The sequence below is a fragment of the Talpa europaea genome (genome assembly GCF_964194135.1).
Source record: "Talpa europaea genome assembly, chromosome: 11".
In the NCBI taxonomy this organism is placed as follows: domain Eukaryota; kingdom Metazoa; phylum Chordata; class Mammalia; order Eulipotyphla; family Talpidae; genus Talpa; species Talpa europaea.
This window is the reverse complement of record NC_140078.1, coordinates 10,248,556-10,270,024: the sequence shown is the minus strand read 5'-3', so window position 1 is coordinate 10,270,024 and position 21,469 is coordinate 10,248,556. Positions and strand designations below refer to the sequence as shown.

Genomic DNA, 21,469 nt, shown 5'->3' with positions numbered 1-21,469 from the left:
AGCAATAGGTGGGGATACTTCAGAATGACTGGTTGAGAAATATCACTTGGGGAAGTAAACCTTGGAAGACAAGGGCTCTCACATTTTTTTTTTTAGGGTAAAGCCCTCATTTTATTGAGGGGCTTCAAGTGAGGGAAGAAGGGATGGGGGACTAGATCCAATGTCCTTGGATGGGTGGGGCTCTCCCCAGCTTCCCAGTCATAGAAAGGGAGCTCAGACTTCTAAAAGAACATTCTGGTTAGAGGAATAACCAGTGCAAAGACCCTGAGGCTGGAATGAGTTTGGCATCTTCCAATGCTGGAAAGAGGCCACTGTGACTGGAGGGGAGAAGGGAGGTGTAGGAGATGAGTTTAGAAAGGTGAGCGGGCTAGATTATGTTGGTATTGCAGGCCACGGTAATGAGTTTGACTCTTCGTCCAGGTACAGGAGAACCATTGCTGGGTTCTAAGCCAAGACAGTGAATCTTCTGGTTTACATTTTAATGTAAATATACATTTAAATTAGCCTTTAGCAATTGTTTTAATAAGGAAAATAGGAATAGTAATACCTATGTTAAGTATTTGCAAAGCTGTAAGTAACAATTTGAATATATGAAAGTACATTGTGAATCATGAAGTGATATACAAACTCTAAGGTGGGGTGTTCTAAAAGTCAGTTACAACTTTTTTATCATCTGTATTACTTACTGTGTTCTTTTCTTAATTTACATTATTCAGAGTTACTGTGTTTGCCTAGTCAAATAGCAAGTTCTTTAGGATTAATATCATAGCATAAGATATATTTATAAGTCCCAAAGCTTGAATAATTTATTAAATTAAAAATTGGTTTACAGATCTTTTACATGCAGCATTAAGGTATTTTTTTCAGGTCTTTTGAAACCAAACAAAAATAATTTTTTTAAAAAAGATTTATTTATTTATACAAGAACCAGGGTACAGGCCAGATGCGCAGGATGGTGAGAGGATTCACCAGAGACAGAGTGGGGAACAGAACAGGCAGACTGACTGAAATACACTGCTGAGAGGAGCAGTGGGCGAGACAGGAGAGGTCTGCCCTGCCATGTGGGTTGCTCTGAGACCGTTGGGGATCAAACCAGCAATGCAGAGGCTGCGGACAGCTTCACAGTGCAGCGCTCAACTGCCTGTGCCACCAGGAAGGCCCCAAACAAAAATAATTTTGATGGTGCTTTTGATGTTTTTTGCTATTTTAATATTAGTTGATTATGTAATTTTTGATACTAAGTACTGATTTCTAATCATTACACATTAATTTGACAAATATTTTAACTCTGTGCCACCCTTTGGGATAGTCGTCAGCCATATGTGGTTATTAAAAATATAATATGTGCCTATTCTTTATTGAGAAATGCTATAAATGAGTCAAGTACATACTAGATTTTGAATATTTATTACAAAAAAAGTGAAAATTTACGCTAATCAATGTTGGAATGATAATATTTTAGATAAATAATGCGTAAGTAAAATAGACTTTCAAAATTAATTTTTCTTTTTTTAAATGTGGCTGCTGGAAAATTAAAAGTTGTATTTGTGGTTTACATTCCATTGCTATTGGGCAGTGCTACCCTGAGAGATTAGTTCAGCTGGTAAAAATAAGGAGTCAGTGAGCCAGCCATGAGCTTTGTGCTCTTCAGCCACAAAAAAACACCCTAAACTCTAGCTTGCTGCTTTGTAAATGGTATTGGTTGAATTCTATAATTTATTTGTTGTGTGATTTTTTTTGCACAAATTACTTCACTTGTCTAGCTTCAGCTTTATTACCTATTAAATGGGGGTGACTATTACTGTACCTGCTTCATCTGATTGTTTTAAGAATTAAGCAAGAGGGCCTCCCCGGTGGCGCAGCGGTTGAACGCTGGGTTGCGAAGCTGCCCGCAGCCTCTGTAGCGCCGGTTCGATCCCCGGCTGCTCCCCGGCCACCGGAGGAGGGTCTCACGTGGCGCGCAGACCTCTCCTGCCGCCCGCTGCTCCCCTCAGCAGTGTACTTCGTCACTCTGACTATTCCACTCTCCGCTCTGGGTCTGGTGAATTCTCTCACCCTCCTGCGCTTCTGACTGTACCCAGTGCTTGTATGCATGTATGTATCAATCAATCAATCAATCGATAAATCTTAAAAAAAAAAAAAGAATGAAGCAAGATAATAAAATAGTGCCTAAAGTAGATTAAATAATTAGTAACATTAGCTATTTTAATATTGGTAGCATAGTACCTGGTTTGTAATTATTCCTTATTAAGTATTTGTTGATTGACTGATAGTGTAGTAGGGGTTGGACATGTGTATTTTTTTTTTAAAGATTTATTTTATTTATTTATGCATACAAGAGGTGGGGTGCAGGCCAGAGGTGCAGGATGTGTTTGAGTGTACTGAAGTACACTGCTGAGGGGAGCAGTGGATGAGACAGGAGAGGTCTGCTTTGCTGTGTGGGTTGCTCCCTGGCTGGGGATTGAATTCATGCTGCAGTGGCTGCTGATAGCTTCATAGGTTGCGTCTTAACCCCTTGCTCCACCAGCGAGGCCCTAGACATGCGTATTCTTTCATGTCTGATATCATTTGATTTTCATGAGTCTTGAAGAAAGGCGATAGTTCTGTTTTATAGATTGAGAAACTGAGACTAAGAGGAATTTGATAAGTTGCTTAAGTCACGTAGGTAGAATGTAGAGCCAAGAGTAAAAGGAAGGTCTTTCTAATCCCAAAACAATTTTTTTTTGAGAAATAGTTTTTTTTGTTCCTCCTCTTCTTCCTCATCATGTTCATTTTCCTCTTCCACCTTTTCCCTGGCAGTTTTAGCGGCACCCTTTGCACCATTCAACTTTCCTTTCCACTGAGCGTCAGCGACATCCTTCTTGTACTCCAGCTTTGCCACCTTGCTGCCGGGGCTGCTTTTCATTCTCGTGTCATTTATTCCACACCTTCCCAGCTTCTCTGCCACGACGCGGAGAAAGAGCTGCCAGGGTTCGTGGATTTCATCTTGGGGCAGAATTCTGAACAGAGCAGGAAGAATCCAGGCCGTGGCTATTTAGGGGCACTAGGGTCCTTCTTGCCTCCTTTAGCTGGTCTGTAGTTCTTCATTGCCTGTTTTTCTGCTTTTGCCATCTTACCGCATTTAGACTCCTCTTTCCCAATGTGTCCTCCGCCTCTCCAAGCGCTTCTTGGGAAAATCTGTAAGATCGACAGGGACCTCCGGGTTTTTCTATATTCCTCTTTGTATGTCCGCACAGAGAAGGTGTGAGCAGACATTTTGCCCTTTGGTCCCCTTTAGGCATCCTGATTGTTTGCTAGTCCAGAGCCCGTGCTTTTTGCTGTGTAGCATACTGCCTTCTAAAGGTCATGGGTTTTCAAAAGGGGAACAGGTTGAGAGTTTGTGGATTGAGTTTGTTTAGGACTGGGGTTGAATCCTCACACAGTTAGTGTTGGACGAATCAGGAGTTTTATGTCAGTCTCCAGCTTTCTTGTGCTCATTTGTTTATCACGCAACATATTTTTCAGCACCAGCTGTGTGCCAGGTGGCTTTCTTGGTACAAGGGATACAATAGAAAACAAATCAAGCAGATTTTTAAATGGAGCTTGTATTTCTGAAAGGGAAGATACACATCAGTAGATACACAAATAACGTATAATATGTCCGATGGTGTTAATGCTGGCTGCAGTGTCCAGTCAGGGAGGGTAAAGGGACAGAGACGATCTTTCTGAGTTTCTGATAAGGTGATATATAGGCCGAGACACTGAAGTAAGGGAGCAAGTTGTCCAGAAGTCTGAATGAAAGCTATTGTAGACAGACTAGGTGACTTTTCAAAGACCCAGAGTGGGAGTGTGCTTCCTGTGTTTGAGCAACAGCAAAGAAGCTCATAGATTGAGCAAGGTAGAAAGTGGTAGAAGATGAAGGTAGCTGGAGGCTAGATCATGTGAGGCCGTGGTGAGGACTGGCTTTCATTTTGAGTGACTCAGGAAGCTGTTGGAGGGTTTTGAGTACTTCCGGCTTACATTTTAAAAGAGTTGTTATGGCTGTGTGTGGAAAATACGCAGAAGCAGTGCGACCAGCCAGGAGATTATTAGAATAGTTCAGGCAGGACTTGGTGGTGGTTTGGATCAGGGAGATTTCAGAGGATGTAGTTGGATGTAATTTGAAGACAGAGAAGAACCAAGGATGACCGCAGGTTTTTGACCAAAGCAACTGGAAGAATGAAGCTGTCTTTTACTGGGAGAGAGCAGACTATGGGAAGAATAAAGAAGGTTGGCTGAGTGGGTGGGTAAGGAGAAGGGTAGGCTGGTTGTAGGAATAAACAATTTGATTTTGCATGTCGTGCTTATTAGGTGTTCATTTGCAGATGCTGTATGGGCACATATATGCATCTGATGTTTGGGGAGAGACCTCAGCTGGAACTATAACTTGGGGAGTAGTCAGCACCGATGCTGCAGGGGGCCTTGTTGCCCCAGCCAGATAGGATACTGACAAGCAGCAAAGAGAAAGGGCCTCACACCGTGGGGCTGAAGATCTGGCATCCCTTTGCTTTTTTTCTTGGTCATAGAGAGAGAAAAATTTATTAGAGAGTATATTGGGCAGTGGATTATGCGTGTCAGCAGACTGTAGGTGGCTGGCGCGGAAAATTACCTGTTTAGAAATTAGTTATTAAACAATTTGGCCCACTTGACAATGGGAGACAATTTATTGTACATATCTGACAAGCAAACCAGCACAACTATTATAGTAAGTCCTTTTGCTGTTTTAGAAGTTCCTTTTTATTTAGAAGTTTCTTAGGAAAGTTTTTAAATGAAGTTAACTGTGTTAAGAAGTTTCTAGGTAGAAAAGGTTCTGATAGCTGAGAAGCAGCTGGTCTCCGGCTGAAGGCCATATGAATAGAATAGTCTTTTGATGCTTAGACTTTAGCTGATAGGGATGTATTGGTGGCTATCCACTGTCTCAGGTATTTATCTAGCTGAAATAATAAGTTTTAGTGTAAGGTTTGGTTTTTTATCTATTAACTTTGAAGGCTGCCGTCTAGCTGAAACCTGTAGGAGCCAGTAGTCCATGGGAATAAAATACTTGGATTGTCTCTGCTTTACACATGATAAATGCATTTTTTTTTCCTGATTACTAAAAATGAATAAATAAAGACCTGCCGAGTCTCTCGGCAGAATAGACTTGCACCTCATCCAGTGTCTCCTCACTACCTCATCCCCTTCCCCTCGGTCCTTTACGCCACACCTAGGCCGTCTTTTCCTTTCAAGGACTTCTGACCCGACATATTGCCGAAAGCTGGTCTGCGGCACATCACCAATGCAATTTTCATGTTGAATAAGATCATATGTTCTAGGAAAGGGTTTGGACCTAATATTCGCCCCCCCCCCCATCTTTCTTGTGCTGATATAAACTGATAGAATTTTACTTTTTTTTTCAGTTAACAGAAGATGAAATAGCTACGATATTACAGTCAACACTTAAGGGACTAGAATATCTTCATTTTATGAGAAAAATACACCGAGATATCAAGGCTGGGAATATTTTGCTAAATACAGAAGGGCATGCAAAACTTGCAGATTTTGGAGTAGCAGGTCAACTTACAGTAAGTAAAAGTATTACTTGTATTGGTAATTTTCAGCTCTGCCTTGAGAAGGAATTCCTTTTATTTATTTAATTTCAAACTCTACTTTATTTAATTGTCTTAGTAAAACATTACAAAACAAACCAATAGGTTACAAAAGAGCTGGTAAGTTATTTTACCTCCTTTTCTAGAATTTGGTCACATGGCTTAACTTTGATAAAAGTAAAAGCTAAAACAAGAAATGATAAATTTTTACATCCTGTTGATCTGCATCATATTTTTAAAAGGAAGATAAATGAAATCTAAACTGTTTTCCTTGAGTAAAACACAGCGTTTCCTCATTCAGCCTCTAGGTAGAGTTGACAGTTACATCACTGAAAACACTCTTTGTTTGGCCCTAATGTAGTCTCCAGTCTCTTGATTCCCTTCCTACCTCACTAGTGCAAGACAATGAAAACTTTTTTTTTTTTTTCAAAATAGGAAGTCTAGAATTGCTAATGTGATAAAATGCATAAGTACATAGGAAATGGATATAGATAAACAGAAACAGTTCTGGACAGATTTATTGCTAAAATTTACAGCAACATTGTATATCAATTTTTTCAAGGTAATAGTATATCCATCTATCTATCTATATACATGGTAATTGAGTATATATATATATATATATATATATATATAAATAAAATTCATTTGAACTGGTGTTACAGTTTTTTTAAAAAATCTGCCTTGATGTTCAAAAGAATCAGAAATTAATTCAATATTGTGATTAATTCAGTAATTCAATGCGATTCAATATTTGTCCACATTTATCATCCTTCAAAAGATTTTGTTGCTGTTAATGCACAGTTAAACAGTGCCAAGCTAAATTATGTTCTTAATAAGGAAATCAGATTGAAAACTAAATCCTTCTGGTACTGTATAAAAAAATAAAATATTAAAATTGATAATATTAGTGCTTATTAATATAATAAACTGGATGATTACTCAATAATTATTTATATATTACTGCTGTCATGCTGCCTTCATAGAATTTTTACCCCCCTTTAAAATGTATAATCCAGTATTTTAGTATATTCACAAAAGCCACTCTAGTGGATTTTATCTGTGGTTTTGCTTCTGGAGGTTTCATTTTCTGCAGTTTTGATTACCCACTGTCAGCTGAGGTCCGAAAATATGAGTATAAGATAATTTTGAAAGAGACAGACCATATTCATATAACTTTAATATTATTAGAGAATATTGTTATAATTATTCTAATAGTAGTTATTGTTACTCTCTTAATGTTCCTAATTTACAATTAAACTTTATCATAGGTGTGTATGTATAGGCAAAAACATAATATAGATAGAATTTGGTACTATCTGTGGTTTCAGGCATCCACTGGAATGTCTATCCTGAGGAATGGGGGCGACGAACTACCATATAAAATTCCAGAATGTTTTCATCATCCCCAAAATAAACTCTGTACCTCTTTCCCCCTTTTCTTTCCCTCCCTCCCTGGCCATCACTAATCTACTTTCTGTCTCTATAGATTTGCCCATTCTGAACATTCCATGTAAATTAAATCATAGAATATGTAACTTTGTTTCTGGCTTCTTTAATGTTTTATTTCGAAGTTCATGTTGAGGCATGTGTTAGTACTTCATTCTTTTTTATGCCTGAATAGTATTCCATTGTATGAATACAGTCACCTGTTGCTACATGAGGGAGTTGTGATTTGGTTGTTGTAAAATGGCATGGAGTGTAATTAACACAAGCCAGATAACATAGTCTGCTGTGTACCTGGGCTCTATAGATGATACAGCCTGTTAGAGTCACCTATCATATATGTGTGTGGTCATCATTGATTGAAAAATTAAGTGACACATGACTATAATATTTTGTTTATCTGTTCATTAGTTGAAAATTTAGTTTGTTTCTACTTTTTAGCTATTATGAATAGTGTTGCTTTAAAATTCATATATAAGTTTTATGTGAACATAGATTTGCATATGTTACACAGATTTTTCTGGATTATATGGTAACCCTATGTTCAACATTTTAAGAAAGTTTTCCAAAACAACTGAGTTTTTACATTCTCATTGCTGGTATCTGAGAGTTTTGGTTTTTCCACATTCTTGCCAATACTTATTTTCTTTCTCAGAAGTGGAATTGCTGGATCATATGGTGTTCTACTTTTAATTTTTTGAGAAACTCCCATGCTGTTTTCCATAGTGGCTGCACCAGTTTACATTTCCACTGGTTGTACACAAAGGTTCTCTTTCCTTCCAGCACTTATTTCCTATCTTCTTGATAACAGCCATTCTAACAGGTGTGAGGTGATAGCTCACTGGTTTTGATTTGCATTTCCTTGATGGTTAGTGATGTTGAGCATCTCTTCATGTATGTATGTCTTCTTTAAAAAAGATCTGTTGAGGCCCTTTGTCCATTTTTCAACTGAATAGTTTTTTTTTTTGCTACTTTTCGTTATATGATTTCCTTATATATTTTGAGTCCTAGTCCCTTATCAGATATATGGTTTGCAAATATTTTCTCTTTCTGTAGGTTGTCTTTTTATTTTGTTGATTGTTTCTTTTGCTTTCAGAACTTTATAGTTTGATATAGTTCCACTTATAACAACATCAAAAAACACTAATATACTTAGACATAAATTTAATCAAGGGGCAAAAGATTTGAAATGATAAGAAATTGTTGAAAGGACTTGAAGTAGACACATAAATCATGGAACAGAATTGAGAGTCTAGAAATAATAAACCCATGCTTGTATGACCAACTAATATTTGACAAAGGAGCCAAGAGTGCTCACTGAGAAAATCTTGGGAAATTAGATATTTCTATGCAGAAGAATGCTTATGCCACTTACAAAATTTAATTCAGTTTAGACTTAAATGTAAGAAGCTCTGAAACTCAATAGAGGAATCATAAGGGAAAAGCTCCTTGACATGGATTACGGCATGTTTTTTTGGTTGTGACACTGAAAGAACGAGAACAAAAGCAGAAATAAACAAGTGGACTTCCTTGGGATTTTGGTTGGGAATTGTGAAGGGACTTGTAAATCAGTTTGGAAAATAGTGCTATCTTAGTGATACTAAATCTTCTAATACGTAAGTATAAGATGTCTTTCCACTTATTTAGAGCTTCTTTAATCTCTTTCAGCAATGTTTTATGATTTTTCAGTGTCCAGATCTGCTATTTATTTGGCTAAATTTATTTATTTTTTAAAAGATTTATTTATCTATGCATACAAGAGCTGGGGTACAGGCCAGAGGTGTGGGGGTGTGAGAGGATTCACCAGAGACAGAGCAGGAACAGAACAGGCAGATCGACTAAAGTACACTGCTGAGGGGAGCAGCAGCAAGTCAGGAGAGGTCTGCTGCACCATGTGGGTTGCTCCCTGGCCGGCCGGGGATCGAACTCGTGCTGTAGAGGCTGTGGATTGCTTCATAGTGCGGTGCTTAGCCACCAAGGAGGCCCCTGTTTGGCTAAATTTATTCCTAACTAAAATTCTTTTTCTTTTCTTTTTTTTTTTTTTTAATATTTATTTCTTTATGCATACAAGAGCAGGGGTACAGGCCAGAGGTGTCAGGGGTGAGAGGAGACAGAGTGGGGAACAGAACAGGCAGACTGAAACACACTGCTGAGGGGATCAGTAGGCAAGACAGGAGAGGTCTGCTGCGCCATGTGGATTGCTCCGTGGCCAGGCTGGTATCGAACTTGTGCTGCAGAGGCTGCGGATAGCTTCATAATTTACTGAGTGCTTTGTTTTGTTTTAAATGAATGTGATTTTTTTGGGTAAAGGAAAACATGAGATAATTTCTTTGCTTTGCTAGAAGTCAGACTGTAGGAAAGGATGAGCTGGCTGGGCTGGTTTTTGGGTCACTCCTCCAGTGCTACTTAGTTTGAGTTCCTCATTCTACTAAACTGAGATGTCCCCTCTGCTTGGTCTCTTGCCTAGAGGCCTTGAGCCTTGTTGGCAGCCTCCAGGGAGAAGAGGTCCTTGAGTGCGTTGTTTCAGCGTTTCTGTACGTGCTTGCTTAATGCTCCTGATTCACAAGCCCACCTAGACTTTGCTATCAAGAGATCGTTGGCTCCATTTTTCGGAGAATCCTCCAGTCTTATGCTTGGACAGGACAAGGGAAACCAATAAATGGCTTGAGTCAGAGGAGGTCTGGGACTCTGTTGCTTCTTAAAGGGTTTTCAACCCATTCTTCTGTTTTGTGCCATTTTCACCCCTCTTCTAAGTACCTTTGGCATTAGTTTCACCCTTTTTGGAAGGGTTGATGTTAAGATTAGATTTGTTTCTTGGTTCCCCCAGCAGCTGATTCAGTATTCTATATTCATGGTCTCTCTAGTCAGTGGCCGCTGGTTTATTTGCTTCCCAGCTTACAAAATTTTGTGGCTGTGATTCCCAACACTACCGCTTCCGCACCCCCCGCTTTTTTTCCCTGAAGGATTTACTCTTTAAAAACATTTTGTAGTATGTTTGTCTGTCATCTTTACCCAGAAGTCTACAATATTGTTTCTGACAGCAGCATGGGTATCTTTGCCATGGATTAACTGACCCTGCAGCTGGGTGATGGGTGCCCATTTAGGTTGCATATTGCTCTCCCACCATCATAAACTCTGTGATAAACATCCTTGCGGATAAAGTTTCCGCATTTCCTTGAGTGTATCCTCAGGATAATTTCTTAACTTAGGAACCTGTGTCAGAAAATATCTGAAATATTAAGCCTTTTGATGCACATTGTCAAAGTGCTTCTAGAAGGGAACAATTTATGTTTCCAACTGAAGTTTATAAATATGTCCAGTTACCCTCATCTTTGCTACTACAGAATTATCTTATGTTTTCTGCTTTTAATGTCATACATTAAAAGTCCATTTCTCCTTCAGCATTATGTAATCGTTCACGTAAATGTTCTTTTAATATTTTTTTGGATTTTGTTTATATTTAAAATTTCAATCTATTTGAACTTAAAAATGTAGAGTTTTACAGATGACTAGCCAGATTCCCAGTGTTTTTTTCTTCTTTGTGTAATTATACTTATATGTAATATATATTGTTTCTGTACTTAATTATTTTGCATTCCTTTGCTACTGTACCAATATAACTTTGTAACGGATCTAGTTGGGTTAGTGTCCACTCATTACTCTTACTTCCCCCCAAATTTCTATTATTCAAATATCATTTTTAATTGAAATAACCCTTGAAAATGACTTTGACTACCATCCTTCAAAAACACCCCTACAAATTTGAAGTTTCATCGCTAAGGAAATGACTAAGCAGATAGTTAGTTCCTGTGTTAATTTTTACATAGGACTGGCAACGTGAGGTTGATGTAAAATATTGTCTGTCATCTGTTCTGACTGGCATGACCCAACTTAAGCCACAGACATTTCAGAAGAAACATGGTTGATGATGTTGGGAAGTCCTATTGCATATTTAGTTCTGTTCAAAATCCTTCCTTTCCCCGGCCTCCTCTGGTGGCGCAGGGGGTTGAGCGCTGTGCTGTGAAGCTGTCAGCAGCCTCTGTAGTGCTGGATCGATCCCGGCCGGCCGGCGAGGGTCCCACATGGTGCAGCAGACCTTGCCTGTCTCGCCCGCTGCTCCCCACAGCAGTGTATTTCATCAGTCTGCCTGTTCTGTTCCCCGCTCTGTCTCTGGTGAATCCTCTCACCCTCCCGCGCATCTGGCCTGTACTCTGGTTCTTGTGTAAATGAATAAATAAATCTTTAAAAAAATAAAATAAAATCCTTCCTTTCCTAAAAGACAGGAAATCTGGGAAGGTTCTCTTTCATAGAGCTATGCCATTCTGGGAGTGTCCACTATAGTTATTTGCCCATGTGTACTGTATCCATACAGTCTTATTTAAGCCCCATGCTAAGATTTATAAAATTAAAAAAAAGTTTTGTGATTGCACATGGAATACATGCTCTTGTTGTAAACCATCAGAGTGTTACAGAAGTATATGAGGTGAAAAATAAAAGCCCTTGGTGTATCTACCTTCTACATAAACTACTATTAATAATAGTTTAGGGTATTTCCCCCCCATGTATAAAGCACTAATATTATTATTGCTTTTGTTTTATTGTTGATCGTTATTTTTAATTTACAAAGACAAGGTCATGGTATATACAATTCTACAACCTAATTTTTTGACTTTATTTGCATCTTATTTATTTTTTCTATTCTGGAAAAATACATCTGTCTTTCTTCTTTTTAATGTGGTATTTCATTGCAGAGGTGTTTGCCATACTTAACTTAACCCCTCGAGATGGTCATTTGAATTGTCTCCTTTTTCTTTTTTTCCCTCCCTCTATTACAAATACTTCTACAATACTTGTACATATATCTTGGGGCATGGTATATATTTCTAGAAATAGATTTGGGTCAAAATACGTGGACATTTAATTTTAATAAATATCTCCAAATTGCCTACAAAAAAGTTGAACCAGTTTATACTCCAATAATGTATTTCAGTGCCCAATTTTCTATCCTCTTATCTTATCAGCATTAGCTATTTTTAGCCTTTTAAATTTTTCGGTCAGTCTTGTTTTGGTTTGTGTTTTAATGATTCTTGCATGTTTCTAGGTCATTTGATTTCTTTTGTGACTTGCTGAATCATATCTTAAGTATGGTTTTTATATATTATATGTTTTAAGAGCAAGATATTTATTGTTGGGAAGTCTCTTTTTCTTAATAACTTTGGTGCTTGGTATTAATATCTCCTTTTTCTATTTTAGGATACCATGGCCAAGCGGAATACAGTAATAGGAACACCATTTTGGATGGCTCCAGAAGTGATTCAGGAAATTGGGTACAACTGCGTGGCAGACATCTGGTCGTTAGGAATAACTGCCATAGAAATGGCTGAAGGAAAACCCCCTTATGCTGATATCCATCCAATGAGGGTGAGGAAATGGACAGAAAACCAGTGGGGTGGTTAGTTACTGGTCTTCATCACAATGTTAGGTAAATGGCTTACCTGGTTAGGTGTGATGCAGTAAGGGAAATAACTATATGTAATTGGTAAGTATCAGTGTAGATGCTAGATGATGCACTCTGCTGACTGGAGTCACCTGTTCCAGCGTGATCCCCCCACTTCCATTCCAGAGGTTATATGTGACAGTGCTCCAGCAGCACGTGGGCCCCAGAATTGCTGAGCTTGACTTGTGCGGTAGATATGTACACAAATAATAGTATGTATGTCTATAGGTTCTATAAATGTGTAAATATATAAATATATATATTTAATAGTTTAGGTGCCCACATTTTAACATTTCATGACAACTGGCGCTGAGTAGCAGTCTTCTCCTTTGTCCCAAGCATGGGCTTTTCACTTTATTAGTCTCCGTAATTCCCTGCTCACCAAGTATGGGTCATTACCTGTTGTATTGCAGTGTCTTCTCTAATATTTTTCATGTAGTGGTGCTAAGAAAGCAAGCTGTGTTTTTGAACTCCTGTCTCTAACACCCATTCTGGTTGCTTTGTTGCCTGTTCCTGCCTGAACCCTATAGGTGGTTAAACTGGTACGTTCTGGTTTGTGGCTCTCCAGACTCTGTTCTTTTCAGCCTCCATTTACTTCATGATAGCCTTAGTATCCCCTGAGACTCCCTTAGTGTTGCCACCCTAAAGGGTTTCCAGGCCTTATCTCCCCTCCTCACAGCACTGTTCTAATAAAACCTTGATCCGCCTTTTCAGGGGCTCTGTAGGCCTCTCCATAACTCCTAACCCCAGCTTCTCTTCTCTGATTATTTAGTTCTCCTATGAAAAGACTTAATTTTTTTTTTAAGATTTATTTATTTATGCATACAGGAACTGGGGCACAGGCCAGAGGAGTGGGGGGTGAGAGGACTCACTAGAGACAGCGTGGGGAACAGAACAGGCAGACTGACTGAAATCCACTGCTGAGGGGAGCAGCGGGGAGTCAGGAGAGGTCTGCTGCACCATGTGGGTAGCTCCCTGTCTGGGGATCGAACTCGTGGTGCAGTGGCTCCAGATAGCTTCATAGGTTGTGTCCTAACCCCTTGCGCCACTAGGAAGGCCCAAGACTTAACAATTTTTTAATAAAAAAATTCATGTGCCGAAAGATAAGCTTCCCTTTTTTGGGTGTCAGAAATGGGAAAGGGCAGGAGGGGGACTTACTGGTTGTATTTTTCAGATTTGAAGAATATAATTTAAGCCGCTTATTACAAAGAGTTTTGTTTTTTAAAAAACTGTCTTTTCTATTGGAAACAGTAAATTATAGTCTTATTTTTTTAATAGAATTTAAATGCAATGGGTAGTAGATTTTTTTCCCCCTCAGGTATTTTTGTTTGGCTTGGAAGTTAATGAGTCCCTTGAGATTTTGGAGACTTCTGGATTTATGATCTCCTTGTTTACATCTAGTGGTGGTAACTTTTAGGGGAAGAGACACTTGAGGACTAAGAGCTAAGGTTATTTGGGGGATATTCTTAGGTCTTTTCACTTGGAAAGGCAATAGACTGTGGTTAGGAAAAAAACAAAACTTGATGAATGTTGTGAGGTTAAGGTTTAGGGGGTGAGTGGAAGAGGGAGGCAGAGGGGGAAAAGGGAGGGAGAGGCTGCAGAGAGAGAAATACCAGGTTCTCGAATTATCATACTTCCTACTTGGAGATTGTTAGGTTTTGGTTGGAGTTTGGATGGGCTTGTCAGAGGACAGGAGGAACATCATTTTGTCAAGCTGTAATAGTATTTCTAGTCATATTTTTATTGCAGCATCACTTTCATTCTACCACATCTTTGTGTTTTGTTTTGTTTTTTAATCAGGCAATCTTCATGATCCCTACAAACCCTCCTCCCACATTCCGGAAGCCAGAGCTGTGGTCTGATAACTTCATGGATTTTGTGAAGCAGTGTCTTGTAAAGAGCCCCGAGCAGAGAGCCACAGCCACGCAGCTCCTCCAGGTCTGCAGCACCCTAGACGCTGCCTCTCCCTTTCCTTCACATGCTGACCAGTACCTTAGTACCCCTGCATGGCAGTAGTAAAGACGCAAAAGACGCCTCGTCTCTGGGGAGGTTTGACTTCCACTAAGCAGAGAAGTTGGAAACAGTGTTATGTCATTAATCATGACCTGCAGGAAATCCTGGGGCTCCCTGTGGTAGGGATGGGAATTGGCATTCAGTGGGCTCCTGCTGTGTGCCACGTGTTCTCACATCACGGATAGCGAGGGATGGGAATTGTTTCACTCTTATAGGTGAGGAAATAAAGACTTAGAGAAGGCAACTCATTCAGAGTCAGTGAGCTGGGTCACAGCCAGGCCAAGACGAGAGCCTAGCTCTTTTTGATACCAGAGCAGAGGTGCTGACACCTACTCAGTTTTGACAAGGGACTGAGGTTAATGAATGAAGTAGTTACCTGTACCTTGCATCATGGAGTCTAGATAAAAGAGCAGAAAAAACAGAAACCATTGCACTGAAGAAATAAAGGAAAATGAGTGGTTGACTCTAGCATAAAACGGATGACTTTTTTTTTTTTTCTCAGATGGGGAATCATTTTATTCGATGGATATTTTCAGAGGGCTTTCCCTGTGCCCTGTGTACTATTAAAAAGTACTAGAATATAAAATTAATAGTATAAAGCATCTGCCCTATGGAGTTTAGCATTCTGTTGGGGCAGATAAAACGCAATGATACCTACCTGTGTAGGTTGAGATCCTTCATATTTGAGAAAGGAAGTAGTCTTGAGTTACATAAAATGGATGTTAATAAATAACTGGACTTATTTGTATAAGATAAGAGGAGGGACATGGTCTGATAAACTTCCCAAGTGGTGAGAGAGAACAAACCGCATCTTCTTTCAGATGAGCTGGTTCATATTTCTACTTGTAGCAGCAAAGTCTTTTCTTGTCTGGATGGGGCCACTGATGAAGTATTATAGAGAAGAGAACTCTTGTATTGTGATCCTACTATATCTTGAGACATATTTTCAATCCCTAGAACATGTACAAAGACCATAGAGACCTGTGCTTTGATGAATGGTGAGGAATAGGGAGTGGGTCGCAAGAGGAACTCTGGGGACAGTATGGAATTTAGAAAACAATACGTCACCCCCTAAAAAGAATTTTCACCTGTTATTTTTACGGCATGTATTTCTTACCATTGTGCTTCAAACAAGGAAAATCAAGATGGTAGGAATGTTGAAAACTTCAAATGTTTATAAATTCAGTGTTTATAAATTAATTTCACAAATATCCCTGTTTCAAGTATCTTTGCTGGTTGAATAATATTTGTGCCTTGTGAGTGAGTTTCAGTATTTCCGTAGAACTGCACTTTCGCACTAAAATCCTTTTCACCTAACTATGTTATTGGGACTGTTTTAGTGCGTTGAATAGAAAGAGTAAGCAGAATGAGTAAATTATTCAGTGATTTCAAAACAGTGTCTTTAACCCCTCTTAAGCCCCAATTCCAAAATCACCTCCCAAGTTACTGGAATTTTTGCTTGTCTCTTGAAAAAATTTCCAGCATGACTTGTTCAAGGGTACATGTTCTCTGAGACGCTGGGGGGATGTGCAGGGTGCACTGCCACTTGTCGTGCGAGTGTTTCCCACCCTTGGCAGGATGGCTTGTGTTCCTGCTTCCCTTCCCTGCCATTTGTGTCCTCCAAACAATGGGACCACTGTGACACGTTCCCAGCACATTTCCGAAACTTCCTCTAGGGGGCAGTGGCACCCCGTTGAGAATCACTAGGTTTGGCAGAGAAAAGGAGGAGACATTCTAGCCGCACTGAAAAAGATGGGGGAAGCCTGAATGTACTTCTGCTCAGAATCACGACGTGAGTGAGGCTAAGCGTCTGGCCAAAGCATAGTGAGAAAGATGAGGTTCATTCATTGATTCAGCAAGTATTATTAAGTATCTCCTCTGTGCCAGGCACTGTGTTGGCACGGTGCCGTAGCAACTGTCTCCAGTGTTTCCCATTTTCTTCTTTCAGCACCCGTTTGTCAAGAGTGCCAAAGGAGTGTCCATACTGCGGGACTTAATTAACGAAGCCATGGATGTGAAGCTGAAACGCCAGGAAGCGCAGCAGCGGGAGGTGGACCAGGATGACGAAGAGAACTCAGTGAGTGGTGGGCATTGCTGTGGGCCTCAGGCATTAGTGCTTGTTAGTGCATGATGCCACGCAGGTGAGACAGCAGGCGGTGTTGGATCGGCAGCCTGGAGCCTGGCATGACCGCATCCTGTCTGTGACAAAGACTTGTTGGAGGCTTGCTGCATCCGTGTTTGTTCTCCCAGACACTTTCAGATTTTACTCTCCTGCCCCATATGTTTTATTCAATTCAACCTTTTATTTGGGAGAGAGAATGTTCAGATCTGATACTTGGTTCTTTTATGCCTTTTTAGGGCATCTGGGATTCATAGTAAATTTGTGGATTTTATGCTTACACACTCCCGCACGACACCAAGATTACAAGTGTACTAACTTTGACTCCTGAGTCTATGCTGTAAACTACAAAGAGGAAGAGAGAAAGAGGAGAGGGAGCGGGTTCTTTAGGGTTGGATGTGTTACTCTCACATGGGTAAATTTATGATCTTTGGTTAAATAAGGATGCTCCGTCCTCTAAGGTGGATTTAAAAGCAGAGTGTGTCAAATCCAGAAATATTAGCACGAAGATAAGTGACAAGTAGTTTAGAAAACTGAAACTCTTTTGATCTTATTAGCCCGAATTGAGATTTTGTCCTGTTGCAGGAGGAAGATGAGCTGGATTCTGGCACGATGGTTCGGGCAGCAGGTGATGAGATGGGCACTGTCCGCGTAGCCCACACCATGAGCGATGGCGCCAACACAATGATCGAACACGGGGACACGTTGCCCTCCCAGCTGGGTACCATGGTGATCAACTCTGAGGACGAGGAAGAGGAGGGGACCATGAAGAGTAAGGCTCTAAGTACACCAACCTCAGATGAGAACCCAGGCTCACGCTTGAGTCCCCTCTGCTGTTGCCACAACAGAAGGGCTAAAAACATTGGAGGGGTTTCATTGTGGGGAGTTGGGGGCAGAGGAGCTGGCATATGGTGTCAGGTGCACGAAAGCGTCAGCAATCAGAAGGGACTGGCTTTTGAACCTGAACAGCCATTTTCACTGAATCTGGTCAGTTTTTCCTTTCATCTCTTCCATCTGTGGCAACAAGCCCACATGTTGGTTTGTTGCATTATTCAGTGTGATGACCCTGAGCTATTGACTGTACATACCTGCTGTTGTCTTCACCCTGTGTCTAACCTGGATTACCAGTACTCACTCAAGCTGTTAAGGATGTTGTACAAGTTTAAAAGTCCTGCCAATTCCTTCTAGTTTAAACCTATCTCCGCTGCTTTTCTTTTCTTTTCTTTTCTTTTTTTTTTTTTTGTGGGACCCTTGCCGGCGGCCGGGGAATGAACTGGCGCTGCAGAGGCTGTGGGCAGCCTCGCAGCCCGGTGCTCAACCGCTGCGCCACCAGGGGAGGCCCTCCACTGCTTTTCTTTTTATCCTGCTGATCCCCTTTTGCCTGTGACTGAGGCCTGAGGCCTGTGAGACCTTCTGTCTCAGAAAGTCTGCTGTCCTCTCTCCTCTGCTCTTCAGTTGGTTCCCTTCCTTTGTACATTCTAGAATAGCTCACAGAGGAAAGAACTTTGGGGGTGCAAAATCATAATAACTGAGCCGTTCATAGAAAATTTAGTCTAAACTCTGCATAGGTTTAGAACAATTAAGGCTCTGTGATCTTTCCATCATCTTTTCTTTCTTAGTTAAAATTTAAAGATCCTTTCAACCAGTGTTTGGCATGCTGTGGGCCACAGGCCAAATCTGGCTGGCCACCTGTGTTTGGCAATAAAGTTTTATGGCCATGTGGCAATGCCCATTCGTTCCACAGCCTGTGGCAGCCTCTGCATTATAGAGGCAGAGTTGAGTTACTGAGAGACTGCACGGCTCCAACAACCTGAGAAGTTCGTTGTCTGGTCCTTCACAGACAGAAAAGTCCTCTAAACCTTGCTGTAGACCCTCTGATTTGTGACTGACTAGTCAACACATTTTTCCTCAGTGCTGCTGTACTCCAAGTACTTTGCTCAGTGCTGAAGATACAGCAAGGAAGGAAGAAGCAGCCCTTACTCAGAAGGATCCCACTGTTTAGTGTGGGGACAGACTATTAGTTACAGTGCAGTGTGTGAACCGAGTTCTAAGATAAAGATAGTCTGAGGGTGTTGTTGAAATAGCACGGGAGAGTATTTAATTTAAACTGGGGATTACTGAAAAATTCCTAGAGGGAAAAATGCAGAAAGGCTAGGAGCGATTGGGGTGGGTGGAGCAGAGCACCTGTAGCTCTAGAGGCACAGGGGTAGGGGCACAGGGGGAGCGCAGGTGGCTTGTCAGATTGGGACTAACAGTCACTAGGGCTGTGGCTCCTAGCAGTCCTCTCTGCTTTTCATCTCTCAGGTCTCTGTATTTATAATCAGCCCTTTGTTTTTTCTGTGTTAGGCCCATCATTTGTCTTTGTTTTCTGGTCAGAATGACACAGAGATAAGGGCGGTAACGCTGCTGATGGGCATGCAGAGTGGCGTGCCTTTCCTGGAATGCAGTGTGCATCAGGGGTTCAGAAAGGTCCCATTTTTTTTTTTTTAAAGATTTATTTCTTATTTATACAAGCACTGGGTATAGTCAGAAGCATGGGAGGGCGAGAGAATTCACCAGAGCCAGAGCGGAGTGCAGAGCAGGCAGAATGACTAAGTACACTGCTGAGTGGAGCAGCGGGCAGCAGTAGAGGTCTGTGCGCCATGTGGGACCCTCACCCTGTAGCCGGGGATCGAACCGGTGCTGCAGAGGCTGCGGGCAGCTTCGCAACCCAGCGCTCAACCACTGTGCCACCAGGGAGGCCCAAAGGTCCCATCTTTGACCCGTCAAATTTCACTCCTAGGAATCTAGTCCAAGAAATAATTGAAGATGCAGACAAGCTATATTCAAGAATTTTTCCAAATCTGTTATTTATAATTGTTTAAAAAAATCTGATTAACTTAAAATGTTTGGTGGCCAATGAGTGGTCAGATGAATTATGATGCATCCATTGAATGGAATGCTATCCCATATGAAAACATTGAAAGTCCTATTTGAGGAACACTTAATTGGGGAAATATGTTGAGTGAAAAAAGAAGGAATCAAAATAATAGCTTATGACTCCAGTTTTATAAAAGTGAAAAGATAAATCAATATGTGTTAGTATATGCATTAAAAAACTGGATAGAAAAAATCAAAAGGCTATAGGGAAATAAATATTAGAAGTAATAATTATTGATAATAGGATGCAAGGATTTAAAATTTTATTTTCCAAATTATTTTCTGGAGTTATTACCAGAAAAATAAATCACACCCAAAATGCTGCTGATATTTCAGTGGGTCTGTAAATTAGAAATTTGGGCTCTGCTTTGCTGTAAGAATCCTTTTTTCCGGGCCTCCCTGGTGGCTTAAGGGGTTAAGCACTGCACTATGAAGCAATCCGCAGCCTCTGCAGCACGAGTTCAATCCCCAGGCCGGCCAGGGAGAAACCCACATGGCGAAGCAGACCTCTCCTGTCTTGCCCGCTGCTCCCCTCAGCAGTGTATTTCAGTCACTCTGCCTGTTCTGCTCCCCGCTCTTTCTCTGGTGAATCCTCTCACCCCGCCGCCCCCCCCCCCCATCTCTGGCCTGTGCCCCAGCTCTTGTATGCATAAATAAATCTTAAAAAAAAAATCCTTTTTTCCTTCCCTTCTTTTCCTTCTCCCCGTTATGCCCATAAAAAGATATTTGCAAAGAGTTTATAAAAAACATTGTCACTCCCTGCCAGTCTCTTTAAATGTTTTTCAATATGCTTCACCCTCTGAATTCAGAATTGAAGCACCCTAGATATATTGGTTTGGTGTTACATAGACTGTCAAGTGAATTCTATATGCTAAATTTAGTCTCTCTCTCTCTCTCTCTCTCTCTCTCTCTCTCTCTCTCTCTCTCTCTCTCTCTCTCTCTCTCTCTCGCGTGCGCGCGCGCGCGCGCGCGCTCTCAGTAGCCAGTGGATTTGTTAGGAAGGTTTGTTTGGTGGTAATGACTTCTGTTTCTTTTTATTGACTCTGAATGCTAGAGCTTTTGCTTATTTTAAGGACTTATACAGATGGTTGTAATCACCATGCAGGATGATGAGGCTGACCCATAAATGTGTGGTACATGTACATGTTTTATGGGAAATCTGTCCCTTTTTATTTAAAGAACCAATTTTGTTCTAAATGTAACTTTCATATTTCCAGTGTTAATTAATTCAATAGGTGGCTTGTTCAGTTTCTGAGTTTGGTTAGTTTTAGCATGTCTAATGAGAAACATGCATCTTTTATTATAGTAACCATGAAAACCATTTAATAACCCACAGTTGCAGCTAAGTGACATTGAATAAACGCAATTCACAGACAGTCTATAGGTCATGTAGTTCAGTTTTGGGGTCAATAGTTTGACAGATTTGCCACTTATTTTGAGATTATTACTCCTTTTTGTTTTAGGTGTTAAACTCTTCTTTATGGAAAATTAAAGCATATACACAATTACACACAATAATTTTGTGACTGCCATGGATTTATTATCCCCCCATTTGAAAGATGATTGATTTACTGCCTATCATATTGTAGGAAATAACAAGCTGAATTAATTTAAAGCAAATCTAAAATATATAATTCCATTGGAATTGATCTTTAAAGATTTGCAGGAGACTGGCTGAAGTACTCTGTTATATTGGTTAATTCACTTTCCTTGTTTGGGGTTTTAGTGCTCTAGTCAGTGAAATAAAACAGTTATTTAACTTTGTTTCCTATGTCCTTTATAGCTCTAATAGTCCACATAAAATTATGTAACTCATGACTAATACAAAACTGAAGGTAAGTTCTTAAAGTTAAAATTTAATCCTAAAATACT

General features: G+C 40.3%; 1 protein-coding gene across 2 annotated transcripts in view; it reads left to right on the top strand.

The window, feature by feature from the left end:
• STK4 (serine/threonine kinase 4) overlaps nt 1-21,469 on the top strand; it is a gene marked incomplete at both ends in the record, with an annotated part of 79,701 nt that overhangs the window by 12,379 nt on the left and 45,853 nt on the right. For both annotated transcript variants that reach the window (XM_084247954.1, XM_084247955.1), the window contains 5 exons: nt 5,415-5,579; nt 12,303-12,470; nt 14,347-14,484; nt 16,508-16,636; nt 17,264-17,450. In XM_084247954.1, coding sequence (XP_084104080.1) covers nt 5,415-5,579; nt 12,303-12,470; nt 14,347-14,484; nt 16,508-16,636; nt 17,264-17,450 — 787 coding nt within the window. The remainder of the gene's footprint in view (nt 1-5,414; nt 5,580-12,302; nt 12,471-14,346; nt 14,485-16,507; nt 16,637-17,263; nt 17,451-21,469) is intronic.